We start from the raw sequence: 23,277 nt of genomic DNA, 5'->3' as shown, positions 1-23,277 counted from the left end.
GGCCCTTCTCTTCACTACGTTTGTATCTTTGGGGTAAATACCCAGTAGTGCAATGGCTGGATCATAGGGTAGCTCAATTTTTAACTTTTTAAGGGACCTCCACACTGTTTTCCAGAGTGGCTGTACCAACTTGCATTCCCACCAACAATGTAGGAGGGATCCCCTTTCTCCACATCCTCTCCAACAATTGTTGTTTCTTGCCTTGTCTATTTTTGCCATTCTAACTGGCTTAAGGTGGTATCTCAGTGTGGTTTTGATTTGAATTTCCTTGATGGCTAATGATTTTGAACATTTTTTCATGTGTCTGTTAGCCATTTGTATGTCTTCATTGGAAAAGTGTCTGTTCATATCTTCTGCCCATTTTTTGATTTGTTTATTTGTTTCTCGTGTATTGAGTTTGAGAAGTTCTTTGTAGATCTTGGATACCAGTCCTTTATCTGTAGTGTCATTTGCAAATATATTCTCCCATTCCGTGGGCTGCCTCTTAGTTTTTCTGACTGTTTCCTTGGATGTGCAGAAACTTTTAATCTTGATGAAGTCCCATAAATTCATTTTATCTTTTGTTTCTCTTGCCTTTGGGGATGTGTCATGAAAAAGGTTGCTTTGGCCGATGTCGTAGAGGTTGTTGCCTATGTTCTCCTCTAGAATTTTGATGGATTCCTGTCTCACATCGAGGTCTTTCATCCATTTGGAGTTTATTTTTGTGTATGGTGTGAGATAGTGGTCAAGTTTCATTCTCTTGCATGTAGCTGTCCAATTTTCCCAGCACCATTTATTGAAGAGACTGTCTTTTTCCCACCGGATGTTTTTTCCTGCTTTATCAAATATTAGTTGCCCAAAGAGCCGAGGGTCCATTTCTGGGCTCTCTATTCTGTTCCATTGGTCTATGTGTCTGTTTTTGTGCCAGTACCATGCTGTCGTTGTGATCACAGCTTTGTAGTACAGCTCGAAATCCGGCATTGTGATGCCCCCAGCTTTGTTTTTCCTTTTCAACAGTTCCTTGGAGATTCGGGGCCTTTTCTGTTTCCATACAAATTTAAGGACTGTTTGTTCCAGTTCTTTGAAAAATGTCCTTGGTATTTTGATCGGGATAGCATTGAAAGTGTAGATTGCTCTGGGTAGCATGGACATTTTAACTATGTTAATTCTTCCGATCCATGAGCATGGAATATCTTTCCATCTTTTTATGTCTTCCTCAATGTCTTTTAAGAGTGATTTATAGTTTCTAGAATATAGGTCCTTTACGTCTCTGGTTAAGTTAATTCCAAGGTAACATATGATTTTTGGTGCTATTGTAAATGGGATGGATTCCCTAATTTCTCTTTCTTCGGTCTCGTTATTCGTGTATAGAAATGCAACTGATTTCTGAGCATTTATTTTGTATCCTGCCACGTTACTGAATTGCTCTATAACTTCTAATAGTTTGGGAGTGGCTTCTTTTGGGTTTTCCATATAGAGTATCATGTCATCTGCAAAGAGAGACATTTTGACTTCTTCTTTGCCAATTTGAATACCTTTGATCCCTTTTTGTCGTCTGATTGCTGTTGCAAGGACTTCTAGTACTATGTTGAATAATAGTGGCGAGAGTGGGCATCCTTGTCGAGTTCCTGATCTTAAGGGAAAGGCTTCCAGCTTTTCCTCATTGAGAATAATATTTGCAGTAGGCTTTTCATAGATGGCTTTTATGAGACTGAGAAATGTACCTTCTATTCCTACACTCTGAAGGGTTATAATCAGGAAAGGATGCTGTATTTTGTCAAATGCTTTTTTGGCATCGATTGAGAGGATCATATGGTTCCTGAGTCTTTTCTTGTTGATATGATGTATCACGCTGATTGATTTGCGAATATTGAACCACGCTTGCATCCCAGGTATGAATCCCACTTGATCGTGATGGATAATCCTTTTAATGTACTGTTGGATTCTATTAGCAAGTATCTTGTTGAGGATTTTGGCGTCCATATTCATTAGGGAAATCGGTCTGTAATTCTCCTTTTTGAGGGGGTCTTTGCCTGGTTTGGGGATCAAGGTAATACTGGCCTCATAGAATGAGTTTGGTAGCTTTCCTTCTGTTTCTATTTTTTGAAATAGCTTTAGGAGAATAGGTATTATTTCTTCTTTGAATGTTTGGTAGAATTCCCCAGGAAAACCATCCGGGCCTGGAGTTTTGTTATTTGGAAGGTTGTTTATCACTGACTCAATTTCTTCATAATTAATTGGCCTGTTTAAGGAATCAATTTCTTCCGGTTTCAATCTTGGTAGTTTATAGGTTTCCAGGAAGGATTCCATCTCTTCCAGATTGCTTAGTTTATTGGCATATAGCTGTTGATAAAAATTTCTAATAATCCTTCCAATTTCAATGGTGCTCGTCGTGACCTCTCCTTTTTCATTCATAATTTTAATAATCTGGGTCCTTTCTCTTTTCTTTTGGATAAGTCTTGCCAGGGGTCTGTCAATTTTATTGATTCTCTCAAAGAACCAGCTTCTAGTCCTATTGATCTGCTCTACTGTACTTCTGGTTTCTGCTTGATTGATTTCAGCTCTAATTTTGGTCAACTGCTTCCTCGTGCGTGGATTAGGCCTGTCCCTCTGTTGCTGTTCCAGCTTCTTGAGGTGAGAATATAAAAACTGCATTTTAGATTTTTCTATTCTTTTGAGTGAGGCTTGGATGGCTATGTATTTCCCCCTTAGGACTGCCTTTGCAGTATCCCATAGGTTTTGGACTGTTGTATTTTCATTCTCATTGGTCTCCATGAATTGTTTAAGTTGATTTTGATTTCCTGGTTTATCGAGTCATTCCTGAGCAGGATGGTTCTTAGTCTCCAAGTGTTTGAGTTTCTTCCAAATTTTTCCTTGTGGTTGAGTTCCAATTTCAGAGCGTTGTGGTCTGAGAATATGCAGGGGATAATTTCAATCTTTTGGTATCGGTTGAGACCTGTTTTGTGTCCCAGAACATGGTCTATTCTTGAGAATGTTCCATGGGCATTAGAATAGAATGAGTATTCTTTGGTTCTGGGGTGTAGTGTTCTATATATATCTATGAGGTCCAACTCGTCGAGTATGGCATTCAAAGCCTTTGATTCTTTGCTTAGTTTTTGCCAGGGTGTTCTGTCTATTTCTGATAGTGGAGTGTTGAGGTCCCCTACTATTAATGTATTTTTATTTATATGTCTCTTTATTCTGGTTAAGAGTTGGCTTGTGTATCTTGCTGCTCCCCTGTTGGGGGCATATATATTTATAATTGTCATATCCACTTGTTGAATACTTCCTTTAAGAATAATATAGTGCCCTTCTGCATCTCTAACTATAGTCTGTAGTTTAAAATCCAATTTATCTGATATGAGAATTGCTACCCCAGCTTTCTTTTGAGGTCCATTTGCGTGAAAGATGGTACTCCATCCCCTTACTCTCAGTCTGAATGCATCTTTGGGTTTGAAATGAGTCTCTTGTAGACAGCAAATGGATGGGTCATTTCTTTTTATCCAATCTGCAACCCTGTGGCGTTTATGGGATGGTTCAAACCATTTACATTAAGACTGAGTACTGAGAGATATGATTTTAATGTTGCCATGTTGCCAGTAAAGTCTTTGTTTGTATTGGCTGTGACTTTCTGTTCTGTATCACTCTTGGGGCCTTTTTACTTTTATAGAACCCCCCGTAATATCTCCTGTAGGGCTGGTTTCGTGGTTACAAAATTGGTTAGTGACTGGCGATTCTGAAATGTCTTTATTTCTCCATCAATTCTGAATGACAGCCTTGCTGGATAAAGGATCCTTGGCTGCATGTTTTTCTCTGAAAGAGCTTTAAATATGCTCCCCCAACCCTTTCTCTCATTCCAGGTCTGTGTAGACAGGTCTGACGTAATTCTGATGCTTTTGCCTTGGTACGTGAGAAATTTCTTTGCCCTGGCCGCTTTCAATACTGTATCCTTGCATCTAATATTTGCGAATTGCACTATGACGTGACGTGGCGTAGGTTTGTCATGGTTGAGCTTGGGAGGGGTCCTCTCTGCCTCTTGGATACGAATGTTTGTTTCCCTTGCTAGATTAGGGAAGTTTTCAGCTACAATTTGTTCAAATATCTCTTCTAGACCTCTGTTTTCCTCCACCCCCTCGGGGATGCCGATGATTCTAACATTGGATCGTTTCATTGAGTCAGTAATCTCCCGTAACCTACATTCGTGGGTGTGGATTTTTTTAAGACCATCTTCTATTTTCACTTTTTCCTCTATTAACCCATCCTCCAATTCACTAACCCGTTCCTCTGCTTCTGCGACCCTGGCCGTCAGAGCCTCTAGTTTTGCCTGCATTTGGCTCATAGAATTTTTAATTTCTGTCAGATTCGCTCTCATTTCTGTCCTTAGGGATTCTATATTCTCAGTAACCTTTTTGTTAATAGTTTTTTCAATTCTACTCATCATTTTGACCATCGTTACTCTGAATTCCATTTCTGATAATTTGGTTACATCCATATCCATTATTTCTGTGGCAGAGGCCACAGAATCACTGTCTTTTCTTTGCTGGGGGGGGCTTCTCCTTCTTGTCATTCTGATGAAGAGAGGTTGCGGGGTTTCCAGAGCCCAAATTATTGACTGGGTCCCAGGCCGTGCCCCTTGTTTTATAGGGATCTTAGGGATGTGGGCTTCTTCTTTAAAGATTTTATTTATTTATGTGGCAGCCAACCAGCGAGAGAGGGAACAGAAGCAGGGGAGTGGGAGAGGAAGAAGCAGGCTCCCAGCAGAGGAGCCCGATGAGGGACTCCTTTCCGGAACGCCGGGATCACGCCCTAAGCCGAAGGCAGGCGCTCAATGACTGCGCCACCCAGGCGCCCGGGTTGTGGGCTTCTTGATTTTTCAGCCTGCCTTCTGTGTTCTGGGGGAGGGGCCTGCCGCGCCGATACTCAGGCAGCCCTGTTTGGGTAGAGTCTCCGTGTCCCCTGCGAGGGGGGATGGGGATGGGCACTCCCTGAGCCGGTATTTCCAGGCTTTTGTTCTCTGGCGGCTTTCCCTGGCGGTTTGCTGTGCCTCTTCTGAGAGAGCAGCAGCGGCCAAATTTCAGCCTCTGTCACGGAACAGAAGGATTGCGGCCCGTTCTCTACTAATGTTCTGGCCACTTTAACTCTGTTTCTGTTGGTGCTGCTCAACCCTGCAGCGTCCGGGATGTGCACCCCACACCCGGTGTCCCAGCCCTCACTTCCAGGGCCGGCGCGTCTCTGTCCTTTGTGTTTCTAATGCCGCCAGCCGCCAGCTGCCAGCCGCCCCGCGCGCGCTCCCGGATCTCCCGGTCTCAGTCTGGATCCAGTGAGCGCACCAGGATTCCGGGGTTCCGCGAGATGCCTGGTGGCGCGCGCACCAGGCTCACGGTCTCAGTCTGCTGTTTTGCGGGTGCTGTCCGCGAGCCCCGCCCGCTCTCCCGTGCAAGTGGCTACCACTTCCCGGCGCCCGAACACGGCGGCTCCCTCCCCCTTCCGTTTATCTTCCAATATCTGTGCACAGTTTCATGGCTCCCCGCTTCGTACCTCAATACTCAGCGCTGGAGATGTTCATTTGTAGAGATCCAGATGCGTCTTCCTGCGTCTCAGGCTGGTTCCGTGGTTGTTTAGGCTGGTCTGGTACCTATCCAGCTCGACTCGGAGGACCGGCTGAAAACGGTGTCTCCTAAACCTCCTGTTCTGCCAGTCTTTACATCATTTTCAGAGTTAGTTGCACAGATATAGTTGTTATCTTGGTGTGTCCATGGGACAAAGTGAGCTCAGGATCCTCCTACTCTGTTATCTTCCTCCTGACTCTGATTTTCTATACTCTAGACCCACTGATCTTCTCTTAGCCCTTATACATGCAGAAGTTTTGTACATTCTTTCTCCTCTGTATTAATTTTCCCTTCTTTTTTCTTAATGACATCTATAAGAAACTCAGATATCATTTCCTCATTACAATTTTTTTCATTACTTTTATATAATTTTATCAAATATCCTATTACAGACTTGCATAGTTCCCTTGCTCCTCTCCTTCATAGCTCTGACACAGATAAAATTTTCCATTTATTATTGTTTTAAAGATTCTCTACTAGACTGTAAGCATCATGAAAGAGGAGCTTTGTCTGCACATGGAGTAGGTTCTCAGTAAATTTTTGTTGAATGACTTACAGCCTGAGTTCTACTTTCTGTGTCATTTAAAAATGTCAGAGATGGGGCACCTGGGTAGCTCAGGTGGTTAAGTATCTGACTCTTGATTTCAACTCAAATCATGATCTCATGGTTGTGGAATTGAGCCCTGAGTTTGCATTCCCACCAACACTGAAAAAGGCTCATTCCCCTTTCTCTGCATCCTCACCAATACCTGTTGTTTCTTATGTTGTTGATTTTAGCCATTCTGACAAGTGATAGGTCATTTTAGTTTTGATTTGTTGATGTTGAGCATCTTTCCATGTGCCTGTTGTCCATCTGAATATCTTCTTTGGAAAAATGTCTATTAATGTCTTTAGCCCATTTTTAAAATCAGATTATTCACTTTTGAGGTGTTGAGTCATATAATTTATTTTGGATACTAACCTTTTATCAGATATGTCATTTATTAAATACAACTTGCTCCTTTCCACCTGATTTTGCACATACCACTATTATTATCTGGGATAGAAATCTGCAGCATTTCAGATCGGATGGAAGAGAATCCTTGCCAATATACACACACATCATACTCTCCAGTTAGACTAAGTTTTTAAGTTCCTAATAATATGGGGGAAAATTATTTTTACTAGCCCCTGTGACCTCCTAACATGAACATACAGACCTAGAAACTATGCAGCATAGACTAATACTCAATGCCTGTTACATCTGGTACATAAGAAGTGCACAGTATATTATGGGTATAAGAATTCTTAATGTGGTTCTATACTGATACCCACTTTTAAAATTATGGTAGGCTTGAGGATATGAAATTTATTATATCCATAAGTCTGTATTACCACTATGTTCTCTAAGTTTACTTTGGAAATGATCTTCAACATATATAATCATACACACACCTACACAGCAAACTCATCTTTCAATTATTCCTGCAAAAAACCAGAAACACTTGTGTATTACCTCACTAGGAAACACATGTCAAAGTTACTAAGATATTTGAACATTTATATTATATATTTACATGAAACTGTACATAAACACCTAATTGATGTTTTACATATTGATTAATAAGTCAACTTGGTAATACATTTTCAGTTTAACATAATTCATTCTATCCATATTAGCAAAGTGGTGTCACTGTGGAATTACAGAAAAGACAGTGAATTTATTCAAGTAAAATTCTACCAGTATTCATATTACATTTTACAGATAATCTTAAAAGAGCATTCTTGTTCATGTGATCCTTGTTTTATGATACTTAAGTGAAATGTATAATATTTAGAAGATTTTAGGTTTTATATTATAAAAGTGATTTCATTTTTTATCTTTGCAAAATAACACTAATATATTGTCTTCATCTGTTAGTTTTCCAATCTTTGAAAATCCATATCCCATGGACATTCATGAATCACCAGTTACATGCACAGCATACTTTGCTGATTGCCCACCAGATCTGATTCTAGTACTCTACTCTATAGGAGTCAAGCATAAAAAACAAGGATACAGTAATAAGGTAAAACTAACAATTAAAAATAAGTTTTCTTTATATTCATATTATATGATCATACTATTTCCTGTTCTTTTCTGACCTTCCATAGAAGAAGACTTGAACTAAATTCTTTTGAGGTCGTAAGCTGTTGTCTATAAAAGACATGACTTGTGAAATTTAAATTTCCTAAATGCTACATAGCTTTAAGCCTACAAGAGTATAAATTTCTTATATACTTAGTATATGCTTATATACTGAGATACACTTATCTATCATATATATTTATATACTAAGTATACATTTAAACTAGCATATATTTGAATCATAAAATGTAGTTTTTGTTTTAGATGAATGATTCTGTTTTACAAAATTCAAGAGTCAACTCTTTTCAGTTAATCATTATTCAGTGGTTAACAAGACAAGTGGTTAACAGTCATTTGTTAAATAACTTTCTAAATTCCATTTTGTTGTATTTAACTACAGGATTCAAATACTTACAATAGTAGTAGCCTCCCTCTTTATGATTTCTATTTGCACAAGGCTGTTGGAATGAACAACTCAAAAGGGCACAATTTACATAGTATTCTGTGTTAAACAACTATGATAGTTTGGTGGTACACAGACTATATGACAAATGTAGCAACACTGTATTTGCATGATTATAAATACTTTTTATATAAATGGTAATACTTGTTAAAATTTATATTTTTAAAGGAGATGGAATTGTGCATTTGGAATTGTTTGTTCAATGAAAGAATTAAAACATAGCTGCACTCTTCACCCTTTGTTACTTTATAGCTATATCTTTTTAAGTGAATCTTTTGCCATTATTTTAAAATGTTTTCATTTAAAATGTTATTTAAATTTAAAAAATAAAACTCATAAGTTCTTCCTGAATAATCTATTTAGGAGTGGCCAATCAGTGGAGGAGCTTGGAACCTTGGAACACAAACATATCCAGAAATTATTATTACTGGGTAAGTAGGATGTGATTTGTGACTTCACCAATTCATCAACAAAAGATTTTATTGAATTTTTACACTTTCCTATAATTGTGCTCTAGGCACTACCAGAAATATCACTACTTCCTATAGCAACTGACTTCATGCTCTAGGAATGAAAGTAGAGGCATAACAGATAAAGATGATATTTAAAAGATTATAAGGGGTTCTTCTTATGAGATATGGAACAGATATACTTTTTACTATTCTTCCTACCAAGTACTACCCAAAGCCCTGGCTATTATTTTTAAACAAACAAACACAAGATGACTGGAAAAGATGGAGAAAGTGAAGCTGTCTAGGGCCCCCTAACACCCAAGAAATGACATGGTGGTGAGTTTCTTAGGTTTTCTTTTTGCTTCATATATCCCAGATTTGGAGCCGAAGTAGCTGGCAACTTGAAACTGCCAATGGGCACAGACAAAACAATAAAAAAGCCCAACAAAAGCTAGCACTCTATAGCCAAAGGATGAGGTAAGGGGACCTATCAAGACAGAAAACTGTTAGAAAATAATCTTTCTAACCACTACAGGAAATCTATGACCTACAACAACCACTCCAGCAGGGGCTAAGTGGGGAGCATCAGTTTCTGACATTGAGCAAAAGCTGAGTAGGGAACTTTTTTTTTTTTTTTTTAAAGATTTTATTTATTTATTTGACAGAGAGAGAGAGACAGCCAGCGAGAGAGGGAACACAAGCAGGGGGAGTGGGAGAGGAAGAAGCAGGCTCATAGCGGAGGAGCCTGATGTGGGGCTCGATCCCATAATGCCAGGATCACGCCCTGAGCTGAAGGCAGATGCTTAACCGCTGTGCCACCCAGGCGCCCCCTGAGTAGGGAACTTTTAACCCTGCTGGATGGTAATGAAACCCATCACCTATAGTGTTTGTTAGAGGAGATCAGGTGGGGAACCATAATTCCAACCACCACCCAGCAGTAATGAGGAGCCATATATTATCTTCTTCTTGGGTCACTGCAAGTCCAGTGAGGAAAGAAAGAAGAAAGATAACAAGGCTGAAAAATTACATAAGGAACAATAGCTGAATACTTCCTAAATTTGGCAATACACATTATCCTGTAGAGTCCAGAAGCTGAATGAACAAGTAATCTACAAGACACATCATAGTCAAACTTCTGAACACTAAACACCAAGTAAAAAATCATGAAAACAATGAAACAAATGACACCTTACTGATAGTGCAAAACCAATTGGATGACAATGGATGTCTCATTAGAAACCATGGAAACCAGAAGAAAATCTGATATGTTTCAAGTGCTGAAATAAAACAACTGGCAATCCAGAATCCTATATCTAATAAAAATATCCTAGAGGAAATATTTAAGGCAATTACAAATGAGAGCAGATAAAGTGAGGTAAAGGGAGCAAGATTTTTATATTTAACTCAAAACAGTAGTATGACACCAGAAGACTGTGACAAGTTATAAATATATAATGTCATACCTAAATCACCCATTAAAAAATATACAAAAGGTACACTAAAAACCTTGAAACATCAAATGGACGTATTAAATAATTGAAGTAACCCATAGAAAGGCAGGGGAAAAGAGTGGGGAAAAAATAGACAGAAGCCCTATCAATGATTCCATTAAATATAAATGGTCTAAATACACCACTTCAAATTCACAAATTGGTAGAGTGGATTAAAAACATGACCCAACTATATGCTATTTCAATATACTATGATGACTAATATAATGTAATAAAAAACATTAAAAAAAATATAACAGTATAGTCAGATTAGGAGAAAAACAATGGGCATTACTCCATAAAATAATCAATGGAGAGTGACATCAGCAAGATGTCAGAATAGGTAGCCCAGATGTAACAACAGGATATGTTCTAAAAAAACCTTCATGAAAACCCCAGAAAACAGGGAATCATAGTATCCCAGGCAAGCTGAAAGCCCAGAATAGCCACAGCCATTTCATTTCACTTAAACTGTCATCTCTCCCCCAAATTGTCACAGCTCATATTCAGGTGGAAAGCCCAACTTGCATCTTCTTTCATGAGAGGGAAATGGAGAAGCAGAATGTACATTCAGTGTTCCTCCTTTTCAGGAGGCTCCGCAAGAGACTGACTCAGGTGAGACAATCTAAAGTACTGAAGAAACATGGAAACCTGCGGGCAAAGAGCAAAAGAGCTCAGTGGCTGGTTGAAACACCAAAAAACTTGCCCCCTCTACTGTCTGCTGGCAGCACTGCAAGAGACTACAAGCCACTGATAAAGAAACCAGAAACCTCTCCAATTAGGAAATTATACACACAAGCCCAAAGAAGACTCATTAGAGGCTTGAGAAGCCCCCAGGATCTGTATCCGGATTGATTGGTGAAGGTCTTCCCCTATACAAAGCCAGTTCATAAGAGGTGGCTGTAATGCTAAATTCAAAACAAGATAGAACAAGAAACACAAATAGTGAAATATGGCCCAATCAAGGAACAAAAAACACCTCCAAAAACTGACCCTAAAGAAATAGATATCTGTGAATTACCTGACAGTTCAGAATAATTGTCTTAAAGAAGCTCAGTACACTATGAGTACACAGACAACTAAATAAAATCAGGAAAATGATGAATGAATGAAATGAGAATATTTTTTTTTAAAGATTTTATTTATTTATGTGACAGAGAGACAGCCAGCGAGACAGGGAACACAAGCAGGGGGAGTGGGAGAGGAAGAAGCAGGCTCATAGCGGAGGAGCCTGATGTGGGACTCGATCCTGGTACGCCGGGATCACGCCCTGAGCCGAAGGCAGACGCTTTAACGACTGCGCTACCCAGGCGCCCCTGAAATGAGAATATTAATAAAGAGCAATTACAAAAAAGAACCAGAAAGATATTTTGGAGGAAAATACTGAATTGAAAAATTTTATTAGAAGGAGGGATCAACAGAAGACTTAATCAGTAGAAAGAATCAGCAAGTTTGATAGGTAATATGAAAATTATGAAGTCAGAAGAACAAAAAGAATGCCTAAAGACTTATAGAATACCATTAAGCAGACCCACATAAGCATTATGGAAGTCCCAGAAAGAGAAGAGAGAGAAAATAGGGTGGAAAACTTCCCAAATCTGAGTAAGTAGATGAACATATAGATTCAAGAACCTCCAAATACTCCAATGAAGGTGAAACCAAATAGGCCCCTATTGAGACATATCATAATCAAATGGCCAAACACAAAGAAATAATCTTGAAAGCAGCAACAGAAAAGCTACTTATCATGTATATGGAAACTCCCATAAGATTATTGGTGGATTTCTCAGCAGAAACATTTTGGGATGGAAAGGAGTGGGTTGAAATATTCAAAGTGCAAGAAGGAAAAAAAGCCAGGCTTGAATACTGTATCTCAAAAACTACTTCAAAAATGAAGGAGAAGTAAAGACTTTCCAAGATAAAAGCTGAGAATGTTTATCACCAATACACCTGCTTTTCTAGAACTGCTAAAGGGAGTCCTTTAAGTCAAAATGAATGAACACTAGACAGCAAAATAAAGCATAAGAAAAGATATAGATAAAACCAAAATTCTCTAACACAGTATATAATGGTATATATGGTGGTAGTATATAAATAAGTTTATATACTTTATATATACCACTTTATATAGTGGTAGTATAGAAATAACTTTATATTCATGTTCAGAATTTAGAAGATAAACATTTTTTTAAAAACTATATAAAACTACATCATTAGGAGAAAGGATTAAAACCATATCATTTCAATAGATGCAGAAAAAGCATTTGACAAACTTCAGTATCCATTCATGATAAAAACCCTCTGCAAAGTAGGTCTAGAGGGAAAAAAACCTCAACATAATAAAGGCCTTATATGAAAAATCCATTCCTGACATCATACTCAATGGTGAAAAGCTGAGAGCTTTTCCCCTAAGACCAGGAACAAAACAAGGATGTCCACTCTGACCACTTTTATTCGATATAGTGCTGGAAGTCCTAGCCACAGAGATTAGACAACATCAAGAAATCAAAGGTATCTAAATTGGTAAGGAACAAGTAAAACTCACTATTAGTAGATGCCATGATACTCTACAGAGAAAATCCAAAAGACTCCACCCAGAAACTACTAGAACTGATAAAGGAATTCAGTAAAGTCCCAGGATGCAGTATCAATGTACAGAAATCTATTGCATTCCTATACACTAATGATGAAGCAGCAGAAAATGAAATTAAGAAAACAATCCCAAATATAATTGCATCAAAAACAACAAAAAAACTAGGAATAATCTTAGCCAAAGAGGTGAAAAACCTATATTCTGAAAAGTTTAAAATAGTGAAGAAATTCAAGATGACACGAAGAAATATAAGGACATTTCCTGCTCATGGACTGGAAGGGCAAATATTGTTAAAACGTCTATACTACCCAAAGCAATTTAATGCAATCCCTATCAAAATACCAACATCATTTTCCACAGAATTAGAACAAACAATCCTAAAATTTGTGTGGAACCACAAAAGACTTTGAGTATCCAAAGCAGTCTTGAAAAAGAAAAACAAACTGGAAGTATCACAATTCCAGATTTCAAGTCACATTACAAAGTGACAGTCAGTAAAACAGTATGGTACTGGCATAAAAACAGACACATAGATCAATGGACTAGAACAACAACAAAACCAGAAATAAACCCACAGTTATTTGGTCAATTAATCTTCAACAAAGAAGGAATGAATATATAATGGGAAAATGACAGTCTCTTCAACAACTGGTATTGGGAAAACTTGACATCCTCATGCAAAAGAATGAAACTGGACGTTTTTTTCATCATTCACAAAGATAAACTCAAAATAGATTAAATACCTACATGTGAGCCCTGAAACCATAAAAATCCTTGAAGAGAGCATTGGCAGTAATCTCTCTGATATCAGCCATAGCAAATTTTTCTAGATATGTCTCCTGAGACATGGGAAACAAAAAATAAACTATTGGGATTATATCAACATAAAAAGCTTCTGCACAGAGAAGGAAACAATCAATGAAACAAAAAAGCAACTTATAAAATGGGAGAAGATATTTGCGAGTGATATATCTGATAAAGGGCTGGTATCCAAAATATGTAAAGAACTTATACAACTCAATACCCCCAAAACAATCCAATTAAAAAATGGGCTGAAGACATGAATGGACATTTCTTCAAAGAAGACATGCAGATGGTGTACATCACCCATCATCAGAGAAATACAAATCAAAACTATAAAGAGACATCACCTCACACTTATCAGAATGGTCAAAATCAACAACACAAGAAAGAAAAAGTACTGCCGAGAATGTGGAGAGAAAGGAACCCTCAGGCACTGTTGGTGGGAATGCTAACTGGTGAAGCCATTCTGGGAAACAGTATAGAGGTTCCTCAAAAATATTAAAAATAGAACTACCCTATGATCTAGTAATTGCACTACTGGGTATTTACCCCCCAAAACAAAAACATTAATTGAAGGGATATATGCACCCATATATTTTCTGCAGCATTATTTACAATAGCCAAACTATGGAAACAGCCCAGGAGTCCATTGATAGATGAATGAATGGAGAAAATGTAGTAGATATAGATAGATGATATAGATATAGATATAGATATAGATATAGATATAGATATAGATGATATAGATATACACAAGGGAATATTACTCAGCCATAAATGATAGATATCTTGCCATTTGCAACAACATGGATAGAGTTAAAGAGTATAATATAAGTGAAATAAGTCAGAGAAGGACAAATACCATGAGTTCATTCATATGTGGAATTTAAGAAAGGAAAAAAAAAAAACACTAGCAAAGAAGAAAAAAACAAGCCAAGAAACAGACTTTTAACTACAGAGAACAAACTGATCATTACCAGAGGGATGGGGGGATGGGTGATATTGGATATGGGGATTAAAGAGTACACTTATGATGAAAAAAAGAAAATGATAAATTATATAAAACTATATTAACATTTATAAAATATAAAACGATGTAATTTGTGACATTGGTAACAAAGTGAAGGGAAAGTTGTAAAGTAGTTTTTTAATGCAAATGAAGTTAACTGGCATCACTTTAAAATAGACTGGTATAACTATAAAATCTCATATAATACACATGGTAATCACAAAGAAAATGCCTACAGAATATGCACAAAAGAAAATGAGAACAGAATCAAAACATGTCACTATAAAAAGTCAATGAAACACAAAGGAAGGTAGAGAGAAAATGTGGGACAAAATAAATACAAGGTAGAAAGAAAATAATTTTAAAATGGCAATAGTAAGTCCTTCCTTATCAGTAATTTCCTTAAATGTAAATGGATTAATTCCCAAATCAAGTGGTTGCATGTATTAAAAAACAAAAAGGATCCAACTATACGCTGTCTATAGAAATTCACTTCAGGTATAAGGACATACATAGACTGGACGGGAGGATGGACAAATATATTCTGTGCAAATGCTATCCAAAAGAGAGCAGGAATGACCATACTTATGTAGGAAAAAATATACTGTAATAAAATATACTATAATAAAAAATTGTCATAAGAGACAAAGAAATACATCATATAATGAAAAAATGACCAATTCATCAGAAAGAAATAAAAATTGTAAATATATATGTACCTAGCACCAGAGCACTCAAATATATAAAGCAAATATTGACAGACTTAAAAGGGAAAGAGGCAATAACACAGAAATAGGAGATTCCAACACCCCACTTTTTTTGTTTAAATTCAATTAGTCAACATATAGTAAGTACATCTCCAGTTTTTGATGTAGTGTTCATGATTTCATCATCTGCATACGACACCCAGTGCTCATCACATCATATGCCCTCTTTAATGCCCATCACCCAGTTACCCCATCTCCCTTTCCTCAACCCTCGGTTTGTTTCCCGGAGTCAAGAGTCTCTCATGGTTTGGCTCCCTCTCTGATTTCTTCCCATTTAGTTTTACCTTCCTCCCCCTATGATCCTCTGTGCTATTCCTTATATTCCACATATGAGTGAAACAAGATGATAGTCTTTCTCTGATTGACTTTTTTCACTTAGGATAATACCCTCCAGTTCCATCCATGTTGATGTAAATCGTAGGTATTCATCCTTTCTGATGGCTGAGTAATATTCCATTGTATATATGAACCACATCTTCTTTATCCATTCATCTATTGAAGGACATCTCAGCTCCTTCCATAGTTTGGCTGTTGTGGATATTGTTGCTATGAAAATCGGAGTGCAGGTTCCCCTTCTTTTCACTACATCTGTATCTTTGGGGTAAATACCCAGTAGTGCAACTGCTGGGTCGTAGGGTAGCTCTATTTTTAACTTCTTGAGGAGCCTCCATACTGTTTTCCAGAGTGGCTGTACCAGCTTACATTCCCACCAACAACTAACACCCCACTTTCAATAATTTATAGATCTCCCACACAGAAGAACAAGAAGGAAGCAGAGGACCCAAACAACACTCTAGACCAACTGGACCAAGCAGACATGTACAGATGCTCCTTTCAACAACAGCAGGATACACATTATTCTCAATTACACATGAAACATTTTCCAATATAGATCACATGTTAGGTCACAAAATAAGTTTTAACAAATTTAAGATTGAAATTATAACATTAACTTTTACAACCACAATGAAATGAAACTAGAAGTCAATAGTAAAAGGAAGACTGGAAAATCCACAAATATGTTGAAACTAAGCAACATTCTCTTGAACAATCAATAGATCAACAAAGAAATCACAAGGAGATTGGAAACTATCTTGAGACATGAAAATAAATATACAATATACCAAAACATGGGATTCAGCAGAAGCACTGCTAAGAGGTTTATAAGTAAACATCTAAGAACTTTATAGAATATGTTGATGTTAAAAAAAGATCTGAAATCAACAATCTAACTGTACACCTCAAGAGATTAGAGAAAGAAAAAAACCAAACTTGAAATTGGTAGAAAGAAGAAAATAATAGGAAAACAGAAAAAATATTGAAAACTAAGTTATTTTTTAAAAGATCAACTAAATTGACAAAGTTGTAGGTAGACTAATAAAAAAGATAAAACCTCAACAAATAATAGAAATAAAAGAGGAGACATTGTAATTGATGCTGCTGAAATTAAAAGATTCTTAAGAGACTACTCTGAACAATTATATGCCAACAAACTGGATAACCTAGAAGAAATGGGTATATTTCTGAAAACACACAACTTATGAAGACTGAATCATGAAGAAATTAAAAGATCTGAACAGGCCTATTGACTAGGAAGGAGACTAAGTAGTAATGACTTTTAAAAAAAGAAGAAGAAATGTTTAGGACTTGATGTCTGCTCCAAACAATTCTACCGAACATTTAAAGAAGAATTAACACCAGTCCTTCTCAAACTCTTTGGAAAAATTGAAGAGGAGGGAACACTTCCAAACTCATTTATGAGGCCAGCATTATCCTGATATGAATATCAAACAAAGATACCACCAGAAAAGAAAACCACAGATCAATATCCCCAAAGAATATCAATGCAAAAATTCTCAACAAAATACTAGGAAATTGAATACAACTACACATTTAAGGATTATACATCGTGAACAAGTGGAACTTATCCTCAGGACGCAAGGATAGTTCAACATGTGAAAATCAGTCATTGTAATAAACCACATTAACAGAATGAAGGACAACAAGCACACAATCATTTCAGATAATGCAGATAATATATTTGACAAAATCCAACACCCTTTGATGATAAAAACAAACTAGTAATAAAAGGAAATTGCCCCACCATAATAAAGGTCATATATAAAAAAGCATATAGCTAACATCATAATTGATGGAAAATCTGAAAGTTGTCCCTCTAAGATCAAGAACAGGGGAAGGATGTCCACTCACAACTTCTATTCAACAGAATACTGGAAAATCTATCCAGAATAAAACACAAGAAAAATAAATAAAGAGTACCCAAGAAAAGAAGAATTAAAATTATCTCTATTTGTAGAAGACATGACCTTGTGTGCAGAATTCATAAGTTCATACATACACACACACACACACACACACACACACACACACACACAAACTGAACTTATAACAAAATCCAGAAATTTTGCAGGGTACAAACTCAAAACAAAATTAGTTACATTTCTGTACACTGACAATGAACAATATGATAGGAAATTAAGAAAACAATCCCATTTACAACAGCATGAAAAAGAATTTAAAATTTAGGAATTAACCAAGTAAGCAAAACTCTTAATGAAAACCACAAAATGTTGAAGAAAGAAATTACAGACACAAATTAATGGAAAGATACCACATGTTCATAGACTGGAAGCCTTAATATTATTAAAATGTTGATACTACCCACAGTGATCTACAGATTCAGATTAAATCATTATCAAAATCCCCATGGTGTATTTCACAGAAATAGAAAAAAGAAATCCTAAAATTAACATAGAATCTCAGAGCACCACAAATATCCACAACAATCCTGAGAAAGACAAACAAAGCTAGTCTTCACACTTCCGCATTTCAAGACATGATAATTAAAACATAATACAAAGTAATCAAAATAGAATTATATTGGCATAAAGACAGACATATAAACCACTGGGACAGAATAGAGAACTCATAAATAAACTGTCATCTATATGGTCAGATCTTCAATAAAGTTACCAAGGCTATCCAGTAGGGAAAGGATAGTGACTCCAACAAATGATGTTGGGAAAATAGGATTTGCACATGTAAAAGAATGAAGCTGGATTTACCTTACACCATATACAAAAATCAATTGAAAATGGAAAATTCTAAATGTAAAACCTGAAACTATAAAACTCCTGAAAGAAAACATAAGGGAAATTTTCATGACATTGGATTTGGCAATTATTTCTTGGATATGACACCAAAAACACAGGTAACAAAAGCAAAAATAGACAAATGGAACTACCTCAAATTTTTTTTCATTTTAATTTTTTTATTATATTATGTTAGTCACCATACAGTACATCCCTGGTTTCTGATGTAAAGGAACTACCTCAAATTTAAAAACTTTTGTGAAGCAAAGGAAACAACAGAGGAGAAAGGCAACCTATGGAATGGGAAAAGATATTTGCAAAGCATGTATCTGATAAGGGGTTAATACTCAGAATATAAAGAACTCCTACAGCTCAAGAAGAAAAAAATCCAATTAAAAATGGGCAAAAGACTTAAATAGGTATGTCTCCATAGAAGATATATAAAAAGCTAACAAGCATATGAAAAGATGTTCAAAATCCCTACTCATTAGAGAAATGCAAATGAAAACCATGATATCACTTTCTATCTGTTAAGAAGGCACTATAAAATAACAACAACAAAAACAGAAAATAAAAAGTGTTAACAAAGATGAGGAGAAATTGGAAACTTTGTGCACTGGTGTTTGGAATATAAAATGGTACAGATGTTATCAAAAACAGTATTGTGTATCTTCAATAATGAAAAGTAGAATTACCTTGTGGCCCAGCAGTCCCACTTCTAGCTAGATATTCAAAAGAATTGAGAATAGAGTATCAAAGAGATGTTCATTGCAGCATTATTCACAGTAGCATTAGAGGTGGAAGCAACCTAAATAACCATCAAAAGATAAATAGGTTTTTAAAAAGTATCACATACAATAGAATATTATTCAATTCAGCCTTTAAAAAAAGAAATCTTGTCATATGTTACAACACGGATGAACCTTAAGGAAATTATCTTCAGTAAGACAAGCCAATCTCAAAAGGACAAATACTGCATGATTGCCAGCTGAACAGCACTAATTAAAAAACAAAAGTAAAGGTAATGCTTTAGACAGAAGAAAAAAATCCCAGATAATTAAAATGCAGAAATTAAATAAGAACAATGGAAAAATTGCAGAAATAAATTTAATAATGTTTCTACTAATACTGCAATGTAGAATGAAAATATATCATAATAGCACAAAAAGTGCGAGAGAAAAATAGAAATAAAAAATTTAACATTTTTGTTTTGTCTGGGAAGATGTAAATTTACCAGGTTAATTTGGGCTCAACTATTTAAGGATCAATTTGTGGTAACCACCAAAATAATAGTATAATATTATAATACTCAAAAACTAATAGAATAATAATTTTAAATGTGATTAATCCTTAAAAAGACAGACAGGAAGAGAAAGAAGACACAGCAGGTTAGGCAAATAGAAAATAATTGTGAGGTTGGTAGATTTAATCCATATATATCATTATTTACACTAAATGTAATTCGACTGAATTCTCCAATTATAAGACAAAGACTGTCAGTTTGAATAAAAAAACAAAACCAAATTCTAAGCTGCTTACAAGAGACACATTAAATATATGCATAGCAAAAATGTTAAAGTAAATGTATGAAAAATTATATCATGTAAGTAATTTAAAATGCTGGTATAGATAACTTATATCAGTTTTCCATTGCTGCATAACTAATCACCACAAATTTAGCAACTTGAAACAACATCCTTTTATTAACTCAGAGGTCTATAGGTCAGACATCTGGCACTGTGTGATTGGGATTTCTACTCAAAGTATCATGAGATTGAAATCAAGAGGTCAGCCAGGCTGAGTTGTCAATAGAGGCTCTGAGGGAAAACAAGTTTGCTTCCAAACACGTTCTTTTTGTTTAAAGAAATTAGTTCCTTGTTGTAGGATTAACATCCCCATTTACTTGCTGGCCATCAGTGGGGGCCATCTTAGCCCCAGAGACTGCATGCATTCCTCGCCATATGGCTTCCTCATTTTCAAGCCAGTGGCAGTGCATCTAGTACTTCTTATGTTCAAATCTCAGAATTATTTTTATCTTTGACCGCTACCCCTGTGTATGTATAGGGATCATGTGATCAGGTCAAGTCAATTCAGATAGTCTCTCTTGTTAAAGTCTATCATAGGAGTGATATATTCCCTATTACAGTCACAGCCCCTGGGATTATACAGGATTATCCTGGGAGACAGGAGTCCTGGGGAATTCTGCCTACCACAGTTTACTTTAAACAAAGAAGTATTACCAAAGGTGAAAAGTACTATTTCAAAATAAAAGGATGAATCCACAGGATTTTGAATTCAGAGCCTCAAGCAAAAATTGATAGAAAGGATAGACAATTTTGCAATTAATGGAAGAAATTATTACAGACCACTCTCTACAGCTGATTTAAAAATCATAAAAGAATGCATAATAAAGAAGTTTTTAACAGAATAAATCTAACTTAACTGATATATTTAGAATTATACTTTACAAGAATGTACATTTTTTTCAAATGCACATGGGATACAGACCAAAATTGATCATATATAGGGCCATAATACAAGTGCCAATAAATATAAAAAAATTGTAATTATTATAAAGGATGTTCTCTGACCACAGGGGAATTAAACTAGAAATCAATGACAAAAATATACAAAGGAAATAATCTTTCAAAATCAAGCAATTTACCTCCAACTAACTTAGTTGTTAATGAAGAAATCACAATAGAATTTTTAAAAATATCTCAAACAGGAAGACAGTCAAAATACAATATATCATTATTTGTGGATACATCTAAATTTATGTTTAGAGGTAAACATAACTGTTAATAAAAAGACGGACTAAAATTCAATGATCTAATTACTTTGAGTTAAAAATATCAAAATTATCCTCCCCCCAAAAAAATAATAATGTTAAGAAAAAAAATTAATGAAATAGAAATGTGTAATAGCAAATATCAAAAAAGCTAAAGTTTGTTTATGGAAATAAGTTGGTGAAGTTTTGTAAAATTGTCAGGAAAAATAGAACAAACTTAACATCAAGAATGAAAAAGAGGATTCACTACTGTTAGCATCAATTAAAAGAGAATAGGATAGTTATGATCAACTCTATAGTAGTAAAATTTAAGAGATAATACTATTAAAAATACAACTTAACATATCTGGCTCTAGAAGAAATAAAATATGAATATTCATATGTCTATCTAAAGAATTGAATTAAAATTTAAAAAACTTTCACATAGACAACTCTGGGCCCAGATGTCTTCGTTGGGAATTTGTCTAAACATTTGAAAAGGAATATCGTCAGGGTGTGGAGCTGGCTCAGTCAGTGGAGCATGCAACTCTTGATCTCAGGGTCATGAGCTCAAGCCCCATGTGGGCATAGAGCTTACTTAAAAATAAAAAAAAATAAAGACTACAAATCTCTCAGAAAACCTTTCAGAGAACAGAAAGAGGGAATATTTTTTTTCTTGCAAGAGGGAATGTTTTATTATTTTATTTTATGAGGCCAGTATGTTTTTTATACCAAAACCCAACAGGCACATCACAAGAAAGGAGATTTATAGGCCAATCTCTTTTATGAATATAGATGCAAAACTACTAAGTAAAATGTTAGCCAATAAAATTTAGTGATATGAGAAAAGGGTGATACCTCAGAACCAGGTCAAATTTATGCCAGGAATGCAATCCTAGTTTAACTTTTGAAAACAAAACAAACAAACAAACATACAAACAAAAAAATGCTATCAATGTAATTTACCACATTAAGTCAATTGGAAAAATCTCATGATCATGTAATTAAATGAGAATATGATTAAATTCATCATCTATTCATGACAAAATTACCTAGCAAGCTAGGAATATAGGGGAAATTCTATAGTCTGAAAAGGATTTCTATTAAAAAAAAACCCCAAAAACAAAAAACAACTGAACCAAACATTGTTCTTATTGGTGAAATGTTTAAAGTTTTGCCTCCTATGTTGAGAATACACAAGAATGCCTTCCATCACACCTAGTATACAACATTAAACTTGTAGACCTATCCAGTTCAGTAGGGCAAAAAATGGAAATAAAAAATATAAAGATTGAAAAGGAAGACACAAACTTAAAACTCAGAGATAGCATGATTATGTATATGGAAAGTAAAAAACAATGTACAAATGAACTATTTTAATTGATTTGAATATGTAGGAAGTCACTGGAAACATCAATGTACAAAATTCAACTGTATATACTAGCAACAAATATAAAATAATTATTTAATTTAAAATAAGATACAAAAAAATCACATAATCTAGAAGTAATCCTATAAAAGATATGTAAGACATCTATAACTAAAATTGTGAAACAAACTTAAGTAGGAAAACACTTTAATATATGGAGAGATATACCATAATTATTAATTATACTCAATATTGTAAGGATATCACATTTTCCCAATTTGATCTAAAGAGTTAATGTAATCCTGATAAAAGAATATCAGCAGCAATTTTTTTGAAGAAATTAATGAGCCAATTATAAATTTAGTATAGAAATATAAAGAGCAATAGCAAAGCAATGTGGCAAAAAGAACAAATTGAGAAATTGCCTTAATTGAGAGATTGAGGAAGATGGCCACAGAGTAGGAGTACCCTAGGCTATGGCTTGTCCCACAAGTACAACTAGATGACTATCAAACCATCCTAAATAACCCAGAAATTGACCTGAAGACTGACAGAACAAACCACAGCTAAAGTGAAAGAGGCCACATTAAAGAAGTATGAAGACATGGTTTATTTGAGAAACAGTGCTGCCTGTGGTGAAGGGGAGTTATGGTCAACGAGAAGGGCAAGAGAGGGGAGTTCACAGGGGAATGCACAAGGAGAAAGTCTCCCTATAGCCATTGGCTTAGAAAGCAAGAAGGGCTGAATGAATG

At 35.6% G+C, this 23,277-nt stretch overlaps 1 protein-coding gene across 1 annotated transcript in view; it reads left to right on the top strand.

Moving 5' to 3' along the window:
* STXBP5L (syntaxin binding protein 5L) overlaps positions 1 to 23,277 on the top strand; it is a 429,230-nt gene that overhangs the window by 273,214 nt on the left and 132,739 nt on the right. The window contains exons 13-14 of the mRNA XM_087861601.1: positions 7,489 to 7,636; positions 8,522 to 8,589. Coding sequence (XP_087717727.1) covers positions 7,489 to 7,636; positions 8,522 to 8,589 — 216 coding nt within the window. The remainder of the gene's footprint in view (positions 1 to 7,488; positions 7,637 to 8,521; positions 8,590 to 23,277) is intronic.

This window comes from Ursus americanus, chromosome 4 (genome assembly GCF_024610735.1).
Source record: "Ursus americanus isolate L20-20 chromosome 4, mUrsAme1.1.p, whole genome shotgun sequence".
NCBI classification, from domain to species: Eukaryota; Metazoa; Chordata; class Mammalia; order Carnivora; family Ursidae; genus Ursus; species Ursus americanus.
This window is presented reverse-complemented; position numbering and strand designations above follow the sequence as displayed.